This window comes from Oncorhynchus kisutch, linkage group LG29 (genome assembly GCF_002021735.2).
Source record: "Oncorhynchus kisutch isolate 150728-3 linkage group LG29, Okis_V2, whole genome shotgun sequence".
Classification (NCBI taxonomy): Eukaryota; Metazoa; Chordata; class Actinopteri; order Salmoniformes; family Salmonidae; genus Oncorhynchus; species Oncorhynchus kisutch.
This window is the reverse complement of record NC_034202.2, coordinates 33,266,860-33,289,662: the sequence shown is the minus strand read 5'-3', so window position 1 is coordinate 33,289,662 and position 22,803 is coordinate 33,266,860. Positions and strand designations below refer to the sequence as shown.

Here is a 22,803-nt window from a genome sequence, read left to right as displayed (position 1 = left end):
GAGGCCCCTTGCCGGGCCATTCATCCGCCGCAATCATCTGATGCTTCAGCATGATGATGCTCGGCCCCATGTCGCAAATCTCTATACACAATTCCTGGAAGCTGAAAATGTCCCAGTTCTTCCATGGCATGTGTACTCACCAGACATGTCAGCCGTTGAGCGTGTTTGGCATGCCCTGGATTGACGTGTACGACAGCGTGTTCCAGTTTCTGCTAATATCAGCAACTTTGTACAATCATTGAGTGGGACTACAGGCCACAATACATTTGACCAATTTATGTAGAAATCCAGGCTTTTCCAAAGGGTTCACATACTTTTTCTTGCCACGAACTACATCAATGGTCAACGGTTCCTTTGAATTATTTTTACATCAGTCGATATTTTTTTTTGTATTCTGTTCACTATTTGGGCAGATAGTATATGAAGTAACTACACATGAGAATTATCGAAGTTTCAAAGTAAGCAGAGGTAAATCCTTCTGGCAAGGAAATGTTCAATATGCCAAGAAACTGACACGCTTTATCTTATCACTGTGTTGTCATGATCATTATGGTCTTTCTTTATAAACATAATTACCGTGATGAATGTTGAACTGATAAATTCCTGTCTGTTTGAAATGTGAGCTTCCCATTCTACTGATGAGGTGCTAGAAGGCACCAATGATCTCACTTTGTATTGTTCGGATTTTCTGTAATTTAAACTATGCATACCACTCTTCCTGCAGATATTCTCAAGGGCATGACCAATACCTTGACAGTTGGGCATCTGAGAACACTAAACCAAAGTACAGGTTGTAGCTTCATATTTAACAAGAGTTTTGCCGAATTGGTCCATTAAGACTTCCGTGTTTTGATATTTGTTGGCTTTCACAGCACTACCAGCTTAACTTGTGAACAAGTGGTGCCATTTTGTTTTTATTGCGTGTGCTTTTCCGATGGCCCAGGGAATAAAGGCAAAGCCGACCATTACATTAGTATTCTGTATTTAGCCCTGTGTTGGCCCCCTGTTTACAAAACCGTCAATGTGGAAAGTGCCAGGATATTCCCAAGGAGAGACGTCGTAGAATGGAACATGTACTTGTGAATTCCAGGCAGAGAACAAGATTACTTGCAGACGTTCTATAAACATGCAAAGTATGATTGTGGTGGCTGGCTCTCTGGCAGTGTGATATGTCTAATAGGGTGGTCCCAGATGATAGTTACTGCTCTCAATGGTTTTTGCATCAGAATTGGATGTGGTCTCTGCACTCTGAAGACCAGCTTTCACATTAATCAAATCACTGTTGAATTAAGAATATTACTATTGCCATACCCTGTATTGTAGACTGACTGGACAGGGATCATTGATATGCTTCATTTATTCATCTTGATCAGGGGTGGGCAACTCCCGTCTGTCCTCGAGGGCCTGATTGGTGTCAGTTTTGCCCCAGCTAACACACCTGACTCCAATAATCACCTAATCATGATCTTCAGTTTAGAATGCAATTTGATTAATCAGCTGTTTGCTAGGGATGGGGGAAAAGTGTGACACTAATCAGGCCCTCGAGGATGGACGGGAGTTGCCCACCCCTGATCTAGATACATGTTTTAGGTAAGCTATTTATTTAGGACTGCATCCCAGCCACATCCCAATCTCAGCACAGTGAGACATCGCCAGCTCCCTCCACTTCTGAATATGTATTAGTACCGGTCCTGTTCTCTTCATCCATAGGGGGACGTCTATTTGATTCAATGTACAGAGCAGTGCAGGTTACAGGATAATATTCTGTCTGTTCTGACATCTCCTACTCAGACTTACTAATACGACAGGAAAATGTATTAATAGTTTTACATTCAGAATGACCCCTAAATGACTTTAGATGCCCCTAAAAAGTATTTTTCCACTTTTAAATATGACTTCCTCATCCAATTCTTGGAATAGCAGAATTGTTTTTGTATTAGAAGGTTGTGAATCTACAGTGGGTTTTCTTTCTTTTCATATACTTTTTTAAAATTGTAGGAACACAAAGTAAAATAAAAGAACAAAACCGATCTGGCAGTTACAGTGCACGTCATCATATTAGTTACATTTGACATCTTTGAATTAGACCTTTTTTCAAGTACGAAACCCATTTTCCCCAGTATTCCTGACCTCTCTTCTCTTGTGTTCTTAAAGCAAAGGTTATACGGTCCATGTGGTATATTTCTTTTACAATGTCTATCCATTGTCACTGTGGGAGTCTTTTTGTAGCCATTTCCTAGTGATAGCCTTTTTACTGGCTACCAGTAGGACCTTCAAGAGGTACTTTTCTCTATTGTGTAAGTTCAGGTAATTCACCCAAGTACAAAGAAATGAGTGTTCTATGTCAAATCCCATTATTTTTCCCCAGTAAGTCCAAAAGATATGAGAGTGATCCACTCTTGATAGACCACATTCTCTCCAACAAGGATGTTGGGAGCCAGTCTGTTTTTGATTTCAGTTTAGGTGTTCTTCCAACAGAATTCTCTCCATGACCATGAGTTGGTGGAGCTTTGAGTCTCTGTTCAATCATGTTTCATCAGTTATTTCAATGTTAAGTTCCTCCTCCCATTTCTTTTTAATATAGTTTGTAGAATGTTTCTTTGAGGGTTGAATACCAAAGTAGAGATTTGAGTTTTTTTTGTTACTACCCCAAGTTGTATGCGTTAGTGAATACTTGGATTAATTTTGGAGGTGCTCGGGGGTCAGTCACTTATCTCCCTTAAGAAATAGGGTCGAGCTTGTAGGTATCTGTAAAAATCTTGTTTATCCAAGCCATGGTTTTTTACATAGGTCCTGGAAGTTATCTAGGTCCCCATGCCTTATAATTGTACTGAATGATGTGATGCCTTTCTGTGTCCATTGTTTAAATCTACTGTCCTGAGTTGCAGGGATGAAGCTGGGGTCATATGTGGGCCAACTCAGCAGTTTGATCTCTCTAAATTATTTTGCTTAACTACCCTAAACCATGTCTTCAGAGTAATGAATCCACTGATTTTGTCTACTGTAGATTTCTATTACCATGTCCTTATTTCCCCAAACTGACTGTATGTGTGTCTCTGTCAAAGTAGTCTCAATGTCTTTCCATTTGGATTCATATTCTGAATCGCACCAACACACCAGAAGTCTCATTGGGCTGACACACAATATTTTAGGTTTGGTAAAGCCAGACCCCCACAGTTGTTTGGTAATTGTAACGTTGTAGATCTCTTGCTGTTCCAGATAAACCTTGATATCTGTATCTCTAAACTGTTTAGGCGGGATTTCTGTGGGCTGTGATTGGAACAAATACAGTAACCTCGGCAGGATGTTCATTTTGATTGTTTCAATTCTACTAAGATCTAAGGGAAGTGAATTCCACCTGTCTTGGTCATTTATTATCTTATTAATGTGATCGTAATTCATGCAATAAAGTTTGGGTGTATCTTTTGGTAGATCTACGCCAAGATATTTAATGGATGAAGAAGTCCAGTGGAAGTTATACCTCAGCTCTTCCTGTGGGGTATAATGATATACTAGGGCTTGGGTCTTGTGTATGTTAAGCAAATACCCTGAATATGTTTGTAAATCATCCATCAATCTAGGTACACTTGAGCCTGGGTCTTTAAGGAATAACAGAACAGCATACATGCATATCTTATGTTCACAGCATCTTATTGTTATGCCCTCTAAAGTTGGGTCTTGTCTTATTGCCTGTGGTGAAAGATTACAGCCTTGTCTTGCCCCTCGCTCTAATTTTATCATTCGTGACAAAGGTCTTTATCTTTATTCTAGCGGTCGGACACGAATATAGTGTTTTGATGCACTGTATCACTACTTTGTTGAAACCAAATCTTTCCATAACTTGGAATAGGTCATCTCATCAGTGGATCAGTGGATCTTGGTTGACCAAGAGTCATCTGTTTGAATAAAGTCAGCTATATGTAGGCTACTTTGTCTGATGCTGTTAAGCACTACAATTAAAAATTAACACCAATTACTAAAGAGGGAGCCAGAAGTCATTCTAGCCTAACTACCCCTGTCTGTCCCCCCAGCTGCAGGATTTCGCAAGTTCTTCCATTACACTCCTGAAGTTGCAGGTAATGGCCTACACCAGCGGTCTGCAACCTTTTCCATTTAGAGTGCCAAGTTATCCTACCATTTCTAATGATCTGCATGCCAGTTATGATTTTCATATGCACATTTTCATGGAACAGTTTCATTTAATTTATAATGGTCTTAATATCTCAAAATAAATGTCATGTGGTTCATTTATATCTCAATGAAAACAATACAAATCTAAAAATAATTGCTATTGCCAATATGTAAAAATAGCCTACATAAAGCCTACAAATAAAAACGCTGCAGTGTAGAAAATGCCCTGATATAATAATAAATCCTAGAAATCACATTGGCTATGCGTGGCCTGTCTGCAACAAACTTGAAACATTAACTTGGTCCAGCCTGAAGCTTGCACTAGCAAACTTGTAATATTGTATAAAATATTCTGGGCCCTCAGTTTCCAGAACCAGTGAGCTCTGGACAGGCCGACATGGCTGTAGGCTATTTGCTCAAGGGATAAGAAGTAATCAGGTTGTTTTTTTGACATTTCCACCGGATCATAGCATGACTTTTTTTTCTTCTCCCCTTTCATACTGAATAGTTATGGAAAGGGAGAGTGCTGGAAAGATTTTTCAAATGGGCTACTTTGAGGAACAATTGTCATTCTCAATGGATGTAGAAACCGACTTAATTTACTTTGAGGTGAAGAAAAATCACTGTCTTAACTCACCATCACTGTGGAGCTTCTCAATCAGAAATGGTATCAGATACCCAATGGGCACATTTTATAGGCCTACATTTGCGCGCAGACCAGGTAGCCTAGGCCTAGTTCAATGCGTAATTAGGTGTGTCCTTACTCAAGATCCAAACAAAAGACAATAAGTTGACAACTTGTAAATGGAATGAAATAAACCAAAACTAAGTGTCGCTTAGGTTGTGTGCTCAGCAAACAAGGTGCCCACTCCTACAATGACAACAGTAAGACTAATAATATATTCAATGCATTAACAGAAATGACCGTGACCAACCAAACATTGTAGATTATTGTCGACCAACAGCCTATGACCTACTAGTTTCACACTTTCTGTCAAGGCAGGAAGATTACCCTTTTGAAACACTTGAATCTTTTTAGACATTTCTCATCCTTGCTCTGTTGAGTTGGGCAATTTCTCACTTGTGACCAAAATGTTTAATGACATAGCTAGCTGACATTGGGTAAGGCAGAGAACGGCAGTGCTGAGGTCTGGACTGCAATTCTCAGCCACGTTCAATACTCCCTGAGGAGTTTGACATCCCGTTGTACTGTCTCTCTATTGTTCATCTGCCTCTGCTGTTCTTCTCCCCTACTGTTCTTCTTGTTGTCTCTTGACAACAAGGTTGATGAAATCCGAGCAAGGGTAGCATTCCAGAGAGACATAAGACTGTAACGTTCTTTGCTTCACGGAAACATGACATGACTCACACGCTATCAGGGTCGGTACAGCCAGCTGGTTTCTTCATGCATCGCGCCGACAGAAACGAGCATCTTTCTGGTAAGAATAGGGGTGGGGGGGGGGGGGGGTATGCCTTATGATTAACGAGACGTGGTGTGATCATAACACAGGAACTCAAGTCCTTCTGTTCACCGGACTTAATTCCTCGCAATCAAATGTCGACCGCATTCTCTACCAAGAGAATTCTCTTCGATTATAATCACAGCCGCATATATTCCCCCCAAGCAGACACATCGATGGCCCTGAAATAACTTTATTTGACTCTGTAAACTGGAAACCACATCCTGAGGCTGCATTCATTGGAGCTGGGGATTTTAACAAGGCTAATCTGAAAACAAGACTTCATAAATTCTATCAGCATATCGATTGTGCTACCAGGGCTGGTAAAACCCTGGATCATTGTTATTCTAACTTCAGCGACGCATATAAGGCTCTCCCCCGCCCTCCTTTTGGAAAAGCTGACCACGACCCCATTTGGTTGCTTCCAGCCTATAGACAGAAACTACAACGGGAAGCTCCCGCTCTCAGGTCTATTCAACGCTGGTCCGACCAATCTGACTAAAACATTCCCCAACCAGAAACCGTGGATTCATGGCAGCATTCGCGCAAAACTGAAAGCGCGAACCACTGCTTTTAACCAGGGCAAGGTGACCGGAAACATAACCGAATACAAACAGTGTAGCTATTCCCTCCGCAAGGCAATCAAACAAGCTAAGCATCAGTATAGAGACAAAGTAGAATCTCAATTCAACGGCTCAGACACGAGAGGTATGTGGCAGGGTCTACAGTCAATCACGGATTACAAAAAGAAAACCAGCCCCGTCGCGGACCGGGATGTCTTGCTCCCAGACAGACTGAACAACTTCTTTGCTCACTTTGAAGACGATACAGTGCCACTGACACGGCCCGCTACCAAAACCTGCGGACTCTCCTTCACTGCAGCCGACGTGAGAAACACTTAAACGTGTTAACCCTCGCAAGGCTGCAGGCCCAGACGGCATCCCACCCGCATCCTCAGAGCATGCGCAGACCAGCTGGCTGGTGTGTTTACGGACATATTCAATCAATCCTTATCCCAGTCTGTTGTTCCCACATGCTTCTAGAGGGCCACCATTGTTCCTGTTCCCAAGAAAGCTAAGGTAACTGAGCTAAACGACTACCGCCCCTTAGCACTCACTTCCGTCATCATGAAGTGCTTTGAGAGACTAGTCGAGGACCATATCACCTCCACCCTACCTGACACCCTAGACTCACTCCAATTTGCTTACCGCCCCAATAGGTCCACAGACGACGCAATCGCAACCACAATGCACACTGCCCTAACCCATCAGGACACGACGAATACCTATGTGAGAATGCTGTTCATCGACTACAGCACAGCATTTAACACCATAGTACCCTCCACTCGTCATCAAGCTCGAGACCCTGGGTCTTGACCCCGCCCTGTGCAACTGGGCCCTGGACTTCCTGACGGGCCGCCCCCAGGTGGTGAGGGTAGGTAACATCTCCACCCCACTGATCCTCAACACTTTGGCCCCACAAGGGTGCTTTCTGAGCCCTCTCCTGTACTCCCTGTTCACCCACGACGGTGTGTCCATTCACGACTCCAACTCAATCAAGTTTGCAGACGACACTACAGTGGTAGGCTTGATTACCAACAACGACAAAACGGCCTACAGGGAGGAGGTGAGGGCCCTCGGAGTGTGGTGTCAGGAAAATAAGCTCACACTCAACGTCAACAAAACAAAGGAGATGATCGTGGACTTCAGGAAACAGCAGAGGGAGCACCCCCCTATCCACATCAACGGGACCGTAGTGGAGAGGGTAGTAAGTTTTAAGTTCCTCGGCGTACACATCACGGACAAACTGAATTGGTCCACCCACACAGACAGCATGGTGAAGGCGCAGCTGTTGTGAAATTGTTAGGTTAGATTACTTGTTGGTTATTACTGCATTGTCAGGACTAGAAGCACAAGCATTTTGCTACACTCGCATTAACATCTGCTAAACATGTGTATGTGACAAATACAATTTGATTTTGATTTGAAGAATTTAATCATTGCATTGAAAGACATTTTGCTTCTTGTTCCTTCCTTCTAAACTGATCAAGTTCACACCTTCATCAACCATTGAATAGTGGTTCATGGCCAATGGAATTAAATCTAAGGGTTTGAGAATGCTCTATACCCACTCACTAAATGACTGAATCCAATGAATGAATTCCTCTGCATGCTTGACTCTCTTTATTCTCTCTTGCTGGGGCTGAAGCTTACCAACATCTTCCATGTTTGCATTTATTTCTACAGTACCTTCCATTTGTTCAGTATTTACCATTTTAATTACTTCTCTAGTTTAGTTTGCTTGAGGCTACTATTCAGTGTTGTCGTCATTGTGATATGTTAACAATAGCAAACCAGTCTGGCATCATTTTAAACCATGTTTAACAGAATTGTGCCTTGGTTAAAGATCTTTTTAAATATGTATAGAAATATATAGAACTCCTGGTATAGTGTCTCTGTTTAATATTCGCGGTACAGTGTATTGTCTACCCTGTTCAGACAGGCACTCATACAAGTGTTGTTCATGGGAGGAGAACTCAATCTGTTGCAGACCTCAGAAACCAAATCTCTCCATGCTGTCCCAAAAGAAATTGAAAATGTCCCATTGGCTGATAAATGGAAATGAAGATCATTGCTCATCCCCCTTGGTCCTTCACCTTCTAAAAAAAACAATTCACTAACTATGATTGACATTCTATTCCTTATTAGTCTTTTATAGGTAATAAAATAATTTGCTACTCTCCACTGTTCAATAACCCATACCTATTTAACCATGTTTTCCTTCCCCTTCCAACCACATGCTCCACCTCCTCTCCTCTTTTCCTCCTCTATTTACTTTCTCTTCTCATTTGTTTGCTTCACGTTATTCTTTCCTCCCTCCCCAATCCTTGTCAACTCTTGTTTGCGCTTTCTAATTTTAAATTTTTGTTTTGCTCTCCTGAAATCATTTAATTTTCTTCCCTCATCTCTTCCACTCTGTCGCTTCATTTCTCCCCCTCTTTCACGATCTTCCTCTTGCCGTCTCGCTTGTACATTTAGTTTTAAACACGTTCTGTGGGGGTTCCCTAACTCCACAATCTCTCCATCTGCTTGACATTTTATTTTCTCATGCAATTTAATTCCCTCCCATTCCAGTCTCTAAGTGTTTGTTGGCTCTTGATGAGTCTCCTACACCCCACAGCACTACTACACCTCGGTGTCGCTCTGTCCAGCCTAATGTGATTGAGTCATATTTGCAGTCTCTCTGTATGACTGCTTACCCTGTACTGCTGCGTGTTCCAGGATCAGTGCTGCTTAATCTCGCTCTCTGCTTCGCCTCAGAGTTCTCCTCTGACCTGGCTCTGTTTCCTCTGAGACCCCATCTAATTAACGGGTCATATTTGATACTGCTCTGGTCTCCCAGGCACTGATCCCTGGTTCATTTGCCAGTGTGTGTATGTTAACATTTGTGAATGTGCATTTGTTCTGTCTGCTTGCGGTCTCCAACTGGGGGATGTTAGGTTGTGTATGTTTTTGCAGCATCTAGAGATGCTGCCTGGCAGTGTTTTCCTGACTGAACCTTGGAATTATGAATGATATGGTCCCTTTTTTACTGCCATGTAGATTTCAAGTCTCGTAACGGGTGTCCACTGAGTGGAGAGGTTTGTGTCTGTGTGCTAGGGTTGGGTGGGATGCAGATTGTCATTCTGTGATTAGTTTCTGTACCATATTGGGCGTGCACTTGAACAAATAATATGATTTACACAACAGGGGTCTTGAGTCAGGAGGAGGTTGAATGTCTATGCTGTAACCAATAAGCTTTATCTTGACATCTAGGTGCTGAACAAGCCAGTTAGCAAACTAAATACTAGGTGGATATAATTTGCAGTGCTGTGAAGTACTACTTAAGTTGTTTTTTTGGGGGTGTCTGTACTTAAATATAAAAAGTAATGTCTACTTTTACTCCATTACATTCATAATGAAAATAATGTACTTTTTACTCCATTTTCCACACCCATTTTTTATTTTTTTGTCTGATTCACTCCCCTATAAAGAAGACATCCCTGGTCATCCCTACTGCCTCTGATCTGGCGGACTTCGTAAATGGTCAGGTTTGCTTAATATAAGGCATTTTAAATTATTTTTTACTTTTGATACATAAATATATTGTAGCAATTACATTTACTTTCTATACATAAGTGTATATATAAAACCATACTTTTACACTTTTACTCAAGTAGTATTTTACTGGGTGACTCATTTTCGGTTAAGATATGTAAACCTTGGGTACTTTTCCCACTACTGATAATTAGACCAATTTTAGCAGTTGCGTAGCACAATATTTTAAAAAATATTTTGACTTTCTGCTCTGAAAACAGAGCAGAAATATCTAGCAGCGAAATCCTTTTTGCCCTGTCTTGAATGCAAAGGCAGTTGTCTCCTCATAGTTGGATACAGTGGTTGTAATTCCACTGCTGTGTGATGTTGTTGGAGAGGTCTTTAGGAGGGGGGGGGGTCATTCTTTGTGCTGTGTTAAGTAGATGTGCTGAACATACTGTTCCTCAAGGGGACCCCACTGCTGTTATAGATGTGCTCTACACAGCCGTGTAATGCATTTATTAAATTCCCTATAGCATGGGCCAAACCTTGGTTCACCATGTCAAACAGACACTGTTTGAAGTTGTTTGAGTTCGGGAGGTCGGGAGGACGGGGAGATGATGGTGCGATTACTTTTTTTGGGATGACCGTTTGGGTCAGTTTGGATCAGTAGTTAGCTGGTTCATGCTTGACAAGGATGTTTTAGGCTGTTAGGGAATGAGTGGAGGTGTTGTGACCTACTTTTGGAAAAAGGTTGCTCTGTCTGAGTGGGAGGAGGGGAGTTGGATTGGCAAGCCGCCATCTTTATTCACCCTGTTGCCTTGGCGACAAAGGTTGAAGCATCACACTTGGATCTTGACTGAAACGAGCACGTTTTCCCCCTTCAGCCTCCCTCCCATAATTTTGCATGTGCTCAAAAATCAAAGCACATTAAACATCAGATCAGTTTATTCTCCCAGACCGAGAGCGAGATGGAGGACACACACAAATTGCATCCACAGACACGCAGATGCGCACACACCAGGGCTGACCCCAATTAGTTGATTGTTTGGTCGTTAGGCTGTTGATTAACTGAGATTGTGTTTGTTGAGCAGTAATATATTTAGATTTGGTTTGCTAAGTGGCTATATACAGTACCAGTCAAAAGTTTGGACACTTAATTATTATTGTTATTATTATTTAAAAAATGAAGAAAAACCCTTGAATGAGTAGGTGTCAACTTTTGACTGGTATGTTTTTTATTTATTTTTATTTTTTATGTTAAGATAGTAAATGAGGCTGAACGAACTGTTTTTGCTCTGCTGATAGCCAGGTGTGGAAGTGGTTAAGTGTTGGAACTCTCCTGTTGGGACAGATTTATGTAGGCCCAAACATTTTGTGGGCACAGTTTGTCATTGTTATACTGAAATGAATGTATTGTTTAGTGTTGGCTTTGCTGGAATGGATCTAAAAAAAACATAAATGGCTTCTTGAGGTAATCACCTGGAATGCTTTTTTTTAATTAACGGGTGTGCCTTAAGTTCATTTTCTTTCCTTATTGTGTTTGAGCCAATCAGTTATGTTGTGACAAGGCAGGGTGGTATACAGAAGAGAGCCCTATTTGGTAAAAGACCAAGTCCTTATTATGGCAAGAACAGCTCAAATAAGCAAAGAGAAACAACAGTCCATCATTACCGTAAGACATGAAGGTCAGTCAACACGGAAAATGTCAAGAACTTTGAACGTTTCTTCAAGTGCAGTCGCAAAAACCAAGCACTATGATGAAACTGGCTCTGAGGACCGCCACAGGAAAGGAAGACCCAGAGTTACCTCTGCTGTACAGGATAACTTCATTAGAGTTACCAGCCTCAGAAATTGCAGCCCAAATAAATGCTTCACAGAGTTCAAGTAACAGACACATCTCCACATCAACTGTTCTGAGGAGACTGTGTGAATCAGGCATTCATGGTTGAATTCCTGCAAAGAAACTACTACTAAAGGACACCAATAATAAGAAGAGACTTGCTTGGGCCAAGAAACACGATCAATGGACATTAGACCGGTGGAATCTGTCCTTTGGTCTGAAGTCCAAATTTGAGATGTTTGGTTCCAGCCTGTGTCTTTGTGTGACGCGGAGTAGGTGAATGGATGATCTCTGCATGTGTGGTTCCCGCCGTGAAGCATGGAGGAGGTGGTGTGATGGTGCTTTGCTGTTGACACGGTCTGTGAATGTATTTAGATTTCAATGCACACTTAACCAGCATGGCCACCACAGCATTCTGCAGGGATACGCCATCCCATCTGGTTTGCGCTTAGTTGCACTATCATTTGACAGAATTCAGATCATGGGGCCGTTCTTAGGGTTCTCCCTGTACACCATGTCAGATCTGTAGGATAAAGGGGGCATATAAGCAGACAATGAAAGCTCTTACAATGTTCAATGATTACAGTTCTCTAAAACAGGCAATTGGCTACATGTATATTTTTGTAAACAACTGGTGCACAATATCTAAGGAAGTGTCTACATTTTGCTCGCCTGAGGTAGAGTATCTCATGATAAGCTGTAGACCACACGATCTACCTAGAGTTTTCATCTGTAGTTATCTACATACCACCCTAGACTGATGCTGGCACTACCGCACTCAATGGGCTGTACTCCGCCATAAGCAAACAGAAAAACGCTCTTCCAGAGGCAGCGTTCCTAGTGGCTGGGGACTTTAATGCAGGGAAACTTAAATCCTGTTTTACCAAATTTCTATCAGCATGTGAAATGTACAACCAGAGGGGGAAAAAACTCCAGACCACCTTTTTCTCCACACAGAGATGTGTACAAAGCTCTCCCTCGTCCTCCATTTGGCAAATCTGACCATAATTCTATCCTCGTGATTCCTGCTTACAAGCAAAAAATTAAAACGAGAAGCACCAGTGACTCGGTCAATATAAAAGTGGTCAGATGAAGCAGATGCTATGCTACAGGACTGTTTTGCTAGCACAGACTGGAATATGTTCCGGGATTCTTCTGATGGCTTTGAGGAGTACACCACATCAGTCACTGGCTTTATCAATAAGTGCATAATAGACGTTGTCCCCACAGTGACCATACGTACATACACCAACCAGAAGCCATGGATTACAGGCAATATCCGCACTGAGCTAAAGGCTAGAGCTGCCACTTTCAAGGAGTGGGACTCGAACCCGGAAGCTTATAAGAAATCCTGCTATACCCTCCGATGAACCTTCAAACAGTCAAAGCGTAAATACAGGACTAAGATGGAATCGTACTACACCGGCTCTGACGGTCGTCGGATGTGGCAGGGCTTGCAAAACATTAGACTACAAAGAGAAGCACAACCGAGAGCTGCCCAGTGACATGAGCCTACCAGACAAGCTAAACTACGTCTATGCTCGCGTCGAGGCAAATAACACTGAAACATGCATGAGAGCACCAGCTGTTCCGGACGACTGTGATCACACTCTCCGCAGCCGATGTAAGACCTTTAGACAGGTCAACATTCACAAGGCCGCAGGGCCCGACGGATTACCAGGACGTGTACTGCGAGCATGCGCTGACCAACTGGCAAGTGTCTTCACTGACATTTTCAACCTCTCCCTGTCCGAGTCTGTAATATCAGCATGTTTTAAGCAGCCCACCAGAGTCCCTGTGCCCAAGAACACTAAGGTAACCTGTCAAAATGACGACTACGACCCATAGCAGTCACGTCTGTAGCCATGAAATGCTTTAAAAGGCTGATCATGGCTCACATCAACACCATTTATCCCAGAAACCCTGGACCCATTCCAGTTTGGATACCGCCCTAACAGATCCACAGATGATGCAATCTGTATTGCGCTCCACTCTTCCCTTTCCCACCTGGACAAAAGGAACACCTATGTGACAATGCTGTTCATTGACTACAGCTCAGCGCTCAACTCCATAGTGCCCACAAAGCTCATCAATAAGTTAAGGACCCTGGGATTAAACACCTGCAACTGGATCCTGGACTTCCTGATGGGCTGCCCCCAGGTGGCAAGGGTAGGTAACACATCAGCCATGCTGATCCTCAAAACAGGGGCCTCTCAGGGGTGTGTGTACTCAGTCCCCTCCTGTACTCCCTGTTCACTCATGACTCCACGGCCAGGCACGACTCCAACACCAAGTTTGCCGATGTCACAACAGTGGTAGGCCTGATCAACGACGAGACAGCCTGTAGGGAGGAGGTTCGAGACCTGACCGTGTGGTGCCAGGACAACAACCTCTCCCTCAGCGTGATCAAGACAAAGGAGATTGAACTACAGGAAAAGGGGGACTGAGCACACCCCCATTTTCATCTACGGGGCTGTATTGGAGCAGGTTGAGAGTTTCAAGGTCCTTGGCGTCCACATCACCAACAAACTAACATGGTCCAAGCACACCAAGACTGTCATGAAGAGTTCACAACAAAACCTATTACCCCTCAGGGGACTTGGCATGGGACTTGGCATCAGATCCTCAAGGTTATACAGCTGCACTATCGAGAGCATCCTGACTGATTGCATCACTACCTGGTATGGCAACTGCTCGGCAACTGACCGCAAGGCACTACAGAGGGTAGTGCGAACTGCCCAGTACATCACTGGGGACAAGCTTCCTGCCATCCAGGACCTCTATACCAGGCGGTGTCGGAGGAAGGCCATAAAAATTGTGGTACCGGAGTGCCAAGTATAGGTCCAAGAGGCTTCTACTCCCAAGCCATAAGACTCCTGAATATCTAACCAAATGGCTACCCAGACTATTTTCATTGCCCCCCCCCCCCTTTTACACCACCGCTACTCTGTTATTATCTCTGCATAGTCACTTTAACTCTACCTATATGTAGATATTACCTCGACTAACGGGTGCAACCTGCACATTGACTCTGTACCGGTACCCCCTGTATATAGTCTCACTATTGTTATTTTACTGCTGCTCCTTTTTAATTACTTGTTCCTTTTTATTTCTGATTCATATTTTTTTTTAAACTGCATTGTTGGTTAGGGGCTTGTAAGTAAGCATGTCACTGTAATACCTGTTGTATTCGGCGCATGTGACTAATAAAATTTGATTTGATGTGTCATGTTTATGGCCGATGAGTACCGATGACAATTTATCTTCATGTGACAAGGATTGAAAATGATTTGCCAGTAGATTGTCGACTTGGTTCTTGATGATGATGATGATGATAGTTAAGATTTTGAAAGTATGATGTTGACATGATTAGTCCAATCAAAGCTCCTGTAGATATAACGTGGTTTGATGTAATTTTATATGTGGCCAATGATCTTGAGGCTTCTTGGATGGGCACTTCTAATGCAACGCTATGGCAGCACCCAAGGGGCTTGAATTTGAGCTCTACCTTAGAGTTTGAGGTGACGAAATGACAGAACACTGTGCCAATCAGGGCGCAACTAGAGAACATTACCAACCCATTCACTCTGTATTTTCTGCTTGCTGCCTTACTCAAGAAAGCAAAAAACGAGACCGTATTTTAAAAAACAACTATGCATTCAATATTATTGCTGTCTTCCTGTTGTCATTGTTGTAGTGGACACGTTGTTTGCGGAGTGCACTACCTATGTTACACTTTAACACAAGTGGTGTCTTAATTCAATCCATTTACGAATTTTGACAATTTAGTCTATCTTTTGTTTGAGGAGCTCCTGTCAATGTTGTGTAAAGAGACGCACGCACAGAAGTAGGCCTATTGGCTACCTGACCTGCGTGTAAATGTAGGCATATAAATGTGCCCATTTGGGGATCTTATAGTTTTCACTTTTGGTTTAATGCATCACCACTGTGGAGCTTCTCAAAGTAATGTCTTCACCTCAAACAGCAAGCAACCAGTCTGTTGAGAATGACAATAGTTCTATGTATTTGACAAATCTTTCCAGCTCTCTCCCTTTCGATAACCACTCAATGTGAAAAGGAAAAATGTCATTCTCTGATCAAATGGAAACGTCATGAAATAGGCCTACCTGATTTACATCTTATCAGTGCTTGACTTGGACTGGAATAGGGTCCGGTACTGTTTTTTAAATATTTAGTTGCAAGAGCTCCACAATACTTTTGAGCTAATATTCTATAAGAGGAACAGGAGCTCAATTAGTAGAACATTTGAGGTGCCTGTACTCCGCTCCGGTGAGCTCCTGCCCAAGTCGAGCACAGCTTCTTATCCCATGTGCAAATATCCTACATGGCAGGAGCTCACTGGCATGGAAACTCGGAAGGCCCAGAATATTTTATACAATGTTGCAAGTTCGCTAGCCTAAGCTTTGGCTGACCCAAGTTAATAGTTGATACAATGTTTCAAGTTCATTGCAGACAGGCCATGTGTAGTGTTAGGTTCTTATTTTTCAGAGTAAATAACTCATGGACACTAGAGAAGCTTAACCAAGTTTAATTCTTCCCAAAGTGTCTTTACAGCTGTAATTCAGACAGACCAGCTATAAATATCCCACTTAAGACACATCTCCTTCTCTCCAATCCTTACATCTTATGGTTCCACAGGAAGAGGATAACCCTTATTATTCCCTTCAGGGGATTTGACCTCACCTCAACCCCTCCTTTGCCTAATCCACAGATGTCCATCTGCCTCCCCTATAGCAATCATTTGATCTCCTCCCGTCCACCCAGCCCGTTCCACAGCCACTCTGTCTTTCTACAGATCTCACTCCTTATATTCTATGCTTCTGGCCTATCATTTATTTAATATCTCAATGTTCAAAGTTTAGCTAACTGTGTTGATTCCAACAGTAGCCAATGTGATTTATAGGATATTTATTTTTATCAGGATATTTTCTACCTGCAGGCTGCAATGTTTTTTCATTTTTATATACGTAGTTGGCAATAGAAGTTACTTTTTAGGGGAGCTTCACCACATGACAATGATTTTGAGATATGAAGATGTTATGCACATTTTCATAAAAGTTTAATTTATTATATCTAAACCATAACTGGCATGCAGATTGGTAAAATAAATTGTCATTCCACATGAGAAAGGTTGCTAACTCCTTGTGTAGCCTATTACCGGCAACATCAGGAGAGTGACGGCAGAGTCTGCGAAAGCCTGCAGTTGCGGGTGGATAATAGTTGGTTCAGGTTACATTTCTTTTCTGGTTATCTAGATCTCTGGCAACCTCATGAGCCATTTGTCTTATTTCATCAAACCGTGAGCTTTAAGCATCAGACAAGCTCAATGCATATAGTTGATTTTGATAACACAGTGTGTGTATATATGGAAAAATGCATGTTTTAAAAATGTCTACCAATCCATTGTTCAAAGGAACAGAAGACTTTCGGTCGATCCAAGTTGTCTGGGACAGCCCTAGCGTGTGCACTCTGAGTCTGGCCCATGTTGTCTTGGCGCCATGGGGTGATCTCCTCTCTCTGCAACAAACACGGCACGTTGGTTTTTCTGCCTTTGTCTATTACTGTATAACTGTTGCTGTGGGCTCCATCCCTCCTGGTAGATTCTATTCATACTGTGGTAATAACTTTTATCAGAAAGGGCCCACTGTTTGGTAGACAATCAAGCACAAGCATAGTTGTAACTTCATTAGGTTACTTTTCAATATTTTGATACATCTATATATATCAATGCTAATTTGTACCTTTAAAACATTTTAAGGATAAGTGTCATATTGTATTCATATCTAATTGAGCGATTTTTAAAGAATGTTAAATGTGAGTGCTACAAATATGCAGCTGCACCAAGGGTGGGAGCAGGCAGCACGCCATGGAACAGATCTCTCCCAGCCTCTCCAGCTCACCACACGGGAGCTGGGGCTCTTGCACCGCAGGTGGACATGTTTTTAATTGTGTTGGGAGGCTGTTTGGCTGTGATTGTTCTGATTTGTGTGGGAGTCCTCCCTGCAGTGCATCTCACACAATGAGAATAGGGTTAACGGTGCTTTAATCCCAGTGCTGGAAGGCACATGACGGCACAGCGATGGGGGATTGGGGGAATAGTCTGACCCTTGTGGAGCTAAATGTAGTTTCTAGGTGTCACTCTGTCTACTTATGTAAGGAAGCATGTTTTATTTCACACACATCCACTGTTTGCTGTTGATAGCGTCTTCTGTCTTGTCTGTTTTTGTTGGATTTATATTTTGAATCCCTGCCACGACCCTACAGGAGGCCTTTTGCCTCTTGCCAGGCCATCATTGTAAATAAGAATTTGTTCATAATTGATTTACCTGGTCAATTAAAACTCAGTTTTTACTGGTGTTTAGGCTGTATTTTCAGTTTACCATTTTATACCAATAATGATATAAGCACAGCACGGTAATACCAAGCTTGAATAATTCAGTGATTGTGTTTTTGGAAGCTAACACTGTCACCCATCAAGGGCAGTATCTTCTGATTTGAAAGGCTAGCTTTTGTCTTTGGTCTGTTCTGACATTGCACAGAACCTAGTCTAAAATGGATTGAAACGACCCCTATTTGTCCGTCATTTACATCGTAACTTTCCAAATGAAAAGGTTTGTTTACAGTCACCTGGTGTGTGTTGAATCAAAAAGAACTTCAATCAAGAGTTTTCAAATCAACTGTCTTTGAATCTTAATTGGACCATGATATTGGAGGTTGTTAAAGGATATCAGTTAATTAAACATCCACACCGCTGCAGTCGAGACTACTGCTGACTAATTGGGTTTGAACACCTCCCTCTGCAACTGCATCCTGGACTTCCTGATAGACAGACCCCAGGTGGTGACGGTGGGCAAAATCACCTCCACCCCACACGACTAACACCATCGTTGATTTTCCAGACAACATGGCAGTGCTGGGCCTGATCGCCAAAGAGACAGCCAACAGGGAGAATAGCGCCCCGACAGAGTGGGAAACAGCCTCTCCCTCAAGTCAGCAAAACCAAGGAGCTGATCGAGGTCTCCAGGACACTGGGAGGGGAGAGGGCTATTGACGTGTTTACTTTATGTGAATTGTCATACTTGACATGGCACATTTATCTCTTCTGTATATCCTATTGTGTACACATCAGGCCATTACAAGGCATACTACCGCTTCTATTACTAGGCATACTACCGCTTCTATTACTAGGCATACTACCGCTTCTATTACTAGGCATACTACCGCTTCTATTACTAGGCATACTACCGCTTCTATTACTAGGCATACTACCGCTTCTATTACTAGGCATACTACCGCTTCTATTACTAGGCATACTACCGCTTCTATTACTAGGCATACTACCGCTTCTATTACTAGGCATACTACCGCTTCTATTACTAGGCATACTACCGCTTCTATTACTAGGCATACTACCGCTTCTATTACTAGGCATACTACCGCTTCTATTACTAGGCATACTACCGCTTCTATTACTAGGCATACTACCGCTTCTATTACTAGGCATACTACCGCTTCTATTACTAGGCATACTACCGCTTCTATTACTAGGCATACTACCGCTTCTATTACTAGGCATACTACCGCTTCTATTACTAGGCATACTACCGCTTCTATTACTAGGCATACTACCGCTTCTATTACTAGGCATACTACCGCTTCTATTACTAGGCATACTACCGCTTCTATTACTAGGCATACTACCGCTTCTATTACTAGGCATACTACCGCTTCTATTACTAGGCATACTACCGCTTCTATAACTAGGACTTTGTTTGTAGACTTTACTCTTTTTATTGCTGTAGATTTTTCTACTGTGTTGAGGGAGCTAGCACACAAACATGTTGCTGTAGATTTTTCTACTGTGTTGAGGGAGCTAGCACACAAACATGTTGCTGTAGATTTTTCTACTGTGTTGAGGGAGCTAGCACACAAACATGTTGCTGTAGATTTTTCTACTGTGTTGAGGGAGCTAGCACACAAACATGTTGCTGTAGATTTTTCTACTGTGTTGAGGGAGCTAGCACACAAACATGTTGCTGTAGATTTTTCTACTGTGTTGAGGGAGCTAGCACACAAACATGTTGCTGTAGATTTTTCTACTGTGTTGAGGGAGCTAGCACACAAACATGTTGCTGTAGATTTTTCTACTGTGTTGAGGGAGCTAGCACACAAACATGTTGCTGTAGATTTTTCTACTGTGTTGAGGGAGCTAGCACACAAACATGTTGCTGTAGATTTTTCTACTGTGTTGAGGGAGCTAGCACACAAACATGTTGCTGTAGATTTTTCTACTGTGTTGAGGGAGCTAGCACACAAACATGTTGCTGTAGATTTTTCTACTGTGTTGAGGGAGCTAGCACACAAACATGTTGCTGCATTTTTAAAAACCTGCTGTAGAATGTAGGTGACAAGTCAAATTTGAGTGAATTGACAAACGTGAAACTTGGGAAAGGTTAAGTGTTGTCAAAGGATCTGTATTGCTGCATTTATAAATGTACATGTTTTATAGAGACGGGGTTACTTTCTTCCTGATTCATGTCTTAACAGCTCTATCTGCATATCCTTAATTCCTCTCTCCCAATTCCTCAGGTATTCCGAAGTGGCGAGGGCATGGGCATCCGTCTGGACAGTGCCTCTGCATTCCAAGGAGCCGTCATCTCCCCCCACTACGACTCCCTTTTGGTTAAAGTCATCGCCAGCGGGAAGGACCTGCCTGCCGCCGCGGCCAAGATGAACCGGGCGCTGGCGGAGTTCCGTGTCCGCGGGGTCAAGGTAGGGTCATTAATTACGGCACATTGTCACATTTATTAGGCCTTTTAATCTCCCGCTGCACGACTCAAGTGACTCATTTAATCCAGTCAGCAAGTATTTTTTTAACTTATCAAATAACCTTTTTTCAAAAGTGCTTGGAAGTGCAGCTTCTGAAAGCACACCGTTATATCCGCACCTAAAACTGTCTGCATGTGTCATTACTGTGTAATGGTCAGATGTTTTTAGCACAAGATCCTTACTACGGGAAAAGCAGCATAGTAGTGAAAAGTGCTGAAAGTGGCAACTCTGGAGAAGAGAAGTGGAAAGCAGGAGCTCCATGAAAAGGATGTCGGAAGGCTAAGTGGGCAGAGAGAAGGGAGCTGTGTAGAGGCCGTTAAGGCCAGACAGGTCATCAATGCGTTTATGATTCATCTGATCCTGATGATCAAAGACATTTGTAAATTATAAACATTGTAGAGAGCTGAATTTTTCTCCCCTCAAAGCCCAGATTTTCTTTCTTGCAAGTAGTGCATCTTTTAAATGGCACCGTTTTTAATTGGTAAATTATTTAGTAGTAATGGGAAGTAGAAGCTAAATATACAACGGACTGGATGGCTTGTCTACTCATGAGACGGACAGGATAAAAGACTAGCAGATGGAAAGAAATGCAGGTAGGTTTCTACTTTGTATCGAAGAGGGCTTTGGTTTGGAATTGTAAAGTAAGAATCAGTTGCAATACTAGTGTCAATAGCATATGTTCACATGAAAGCACAGTATGAATGGCAGTAATGGCTGTATGTATGTGTTTTTGTTGGATTTAAGGGAGGGAATTATTGTTCTGCCAGACCTAGTTTTCCATGGCTCTAAATGAAACCTTTGATTGGTGTGTGTGAGAGAGCGAGGGTTAGGGGCAGCAGCTGCAACATGGCCAGCTGCGCTTTTGAAGGGGATGCAGCAGGGGAACGCTCCAACATCTTATAACTGTTCAACCACACACACACACACACACTTACCTTCCTGCTTCTGCAAACCACCGCCAACATGATTCTATTCTGTTGATTGTCCTTTTTCTTGTTCCTTTCCGCTTGTCTAGTGTCCCCTCCTTGAATTCGTTTCCTTATTCTCCTCTTCTTGTTGACCTGATACAGTGTGACAGACTGAGACTACTGCCCTGTGTAGTTGGGATATTTCATTTATCTTATATCCCTCTCCTCTCACCCGCTCCCTTCCCCCTCTCACCCTCTCCCTTCCCCTCTCACCCTCTCCTTACCCATCTCGTTCCCCAAGTTAATGCTCTCTTCAGCCCCGGAGGTATTTTGTTGGCATGATTATTTGCAGCACTCCAAAATATCAAAGACATTAAAGCTGCTCCAGATCATCCCCTCTCTGCTCCACAGGAGCACTAACTAGCAAATTGTCACATGTTTTTTAATGATGACTCATTATCACTTCAGGATGGGTGAAGAGGTTCAAACTATCTCGGTCGCACAATTGCCTCCCTCCATTTCCTTGCATGTTTGATTATTTTCCCCCACTGCATATACTAAACTCATTTCCCCCCTCTATCATGCATCCATCCTTTCCCATGTCAGTCTCATTCGCTCTCACACTGTTCCTCCCAGCAGGGGAAGGCCACTCGAACCCCATTGGACCACAGCAGTGCCTCCTTTTTTTACATTTTTTTTTTTACTACCCAGCTTCAAATGGCTTGTTTTATTTAGCACTGACGCCACCAGAGATGTAATTACCTGTTTAAGTAAGAGTACAGCCAAGTGATTTCCCCCAGCAGCACCATTAGGTGTTAGAGAAGCAGAGGAAGTGCTGCTAACATCTGCCCAGATTTACACAACATATTGGGTGAAAAAACAGTCAGAAAATGTGATACCATCCTAGACATAGGCAGTGGTGGTTTGAAAATCTGAGCCGACAAGGTGAAGACACCTGTTGATTTGCCCTTGAGCAATGCAGTTAACCCTCATTTGCTACAGTGGTGCCGTACCACTGGCTGACCCTGTAAAACAACACATTTCTCTGCACCTATCGTACTACTGTGGCTGAACCTGTAAAACAACACATTTCTCTGCACCTATCGTACTACTGTGGCTGAACCTGTAAAACAACACATTTCTCTGCACCTATCGTACTACTGTGGCTGACCCTGTAAAACAACACATTTCTCTGCACCTATCGTACTACTGTGGCTGACCCTGTAAAACACATTTCTCTGCACCTATCGTACTACTGTGGCTGACCCTGGAAAACAACACGTTTCTCTGCACTAATGCGGCTGTGTGTGACATGTTTTTCCAATTCCCTCGTGAAAAAGCAACATCCGTAAACATGTTGAAATCCTTTTTAAAGGTAATCCCACAGTCATTTATGGGAGTAGCAACAGACTCGGAGCCTCCCAAATTCACTGTCAACAAGATTTGTTATTTCAGAGCTCATGTTACCCACTGTGCTGTTGTGCTAATATCTTTGCAGTGTACTGTAGTGCAGTGTACATGCAGATACACTTTGT

The 22,803-nt window shown here is 42.6% G+C and overlaps 1 protein-coding gene across 1 annotated transcript in view; it reads left to right on the top strand.

Moving 5' to 3' along the window:
• LOC109874420 (pyruvate carboxylase, mitochondrial) overlaps positions 1-22,803 on the top strand; it is a 99,725-nt gene that overhangs the window by 40,923 nt on the left and 35,999 nt on the right. The window contains exon 10 of the mRNA XM_020466310.2: positions 20,121-20,303. Within this exon, the coding sequence (XP_020321899.1) occupies positions 20,121-20,303 (183 nt within the window). The remainder of the gene's footprint in view (positions 1-20,120; positions 20,304-22,803) is intronic.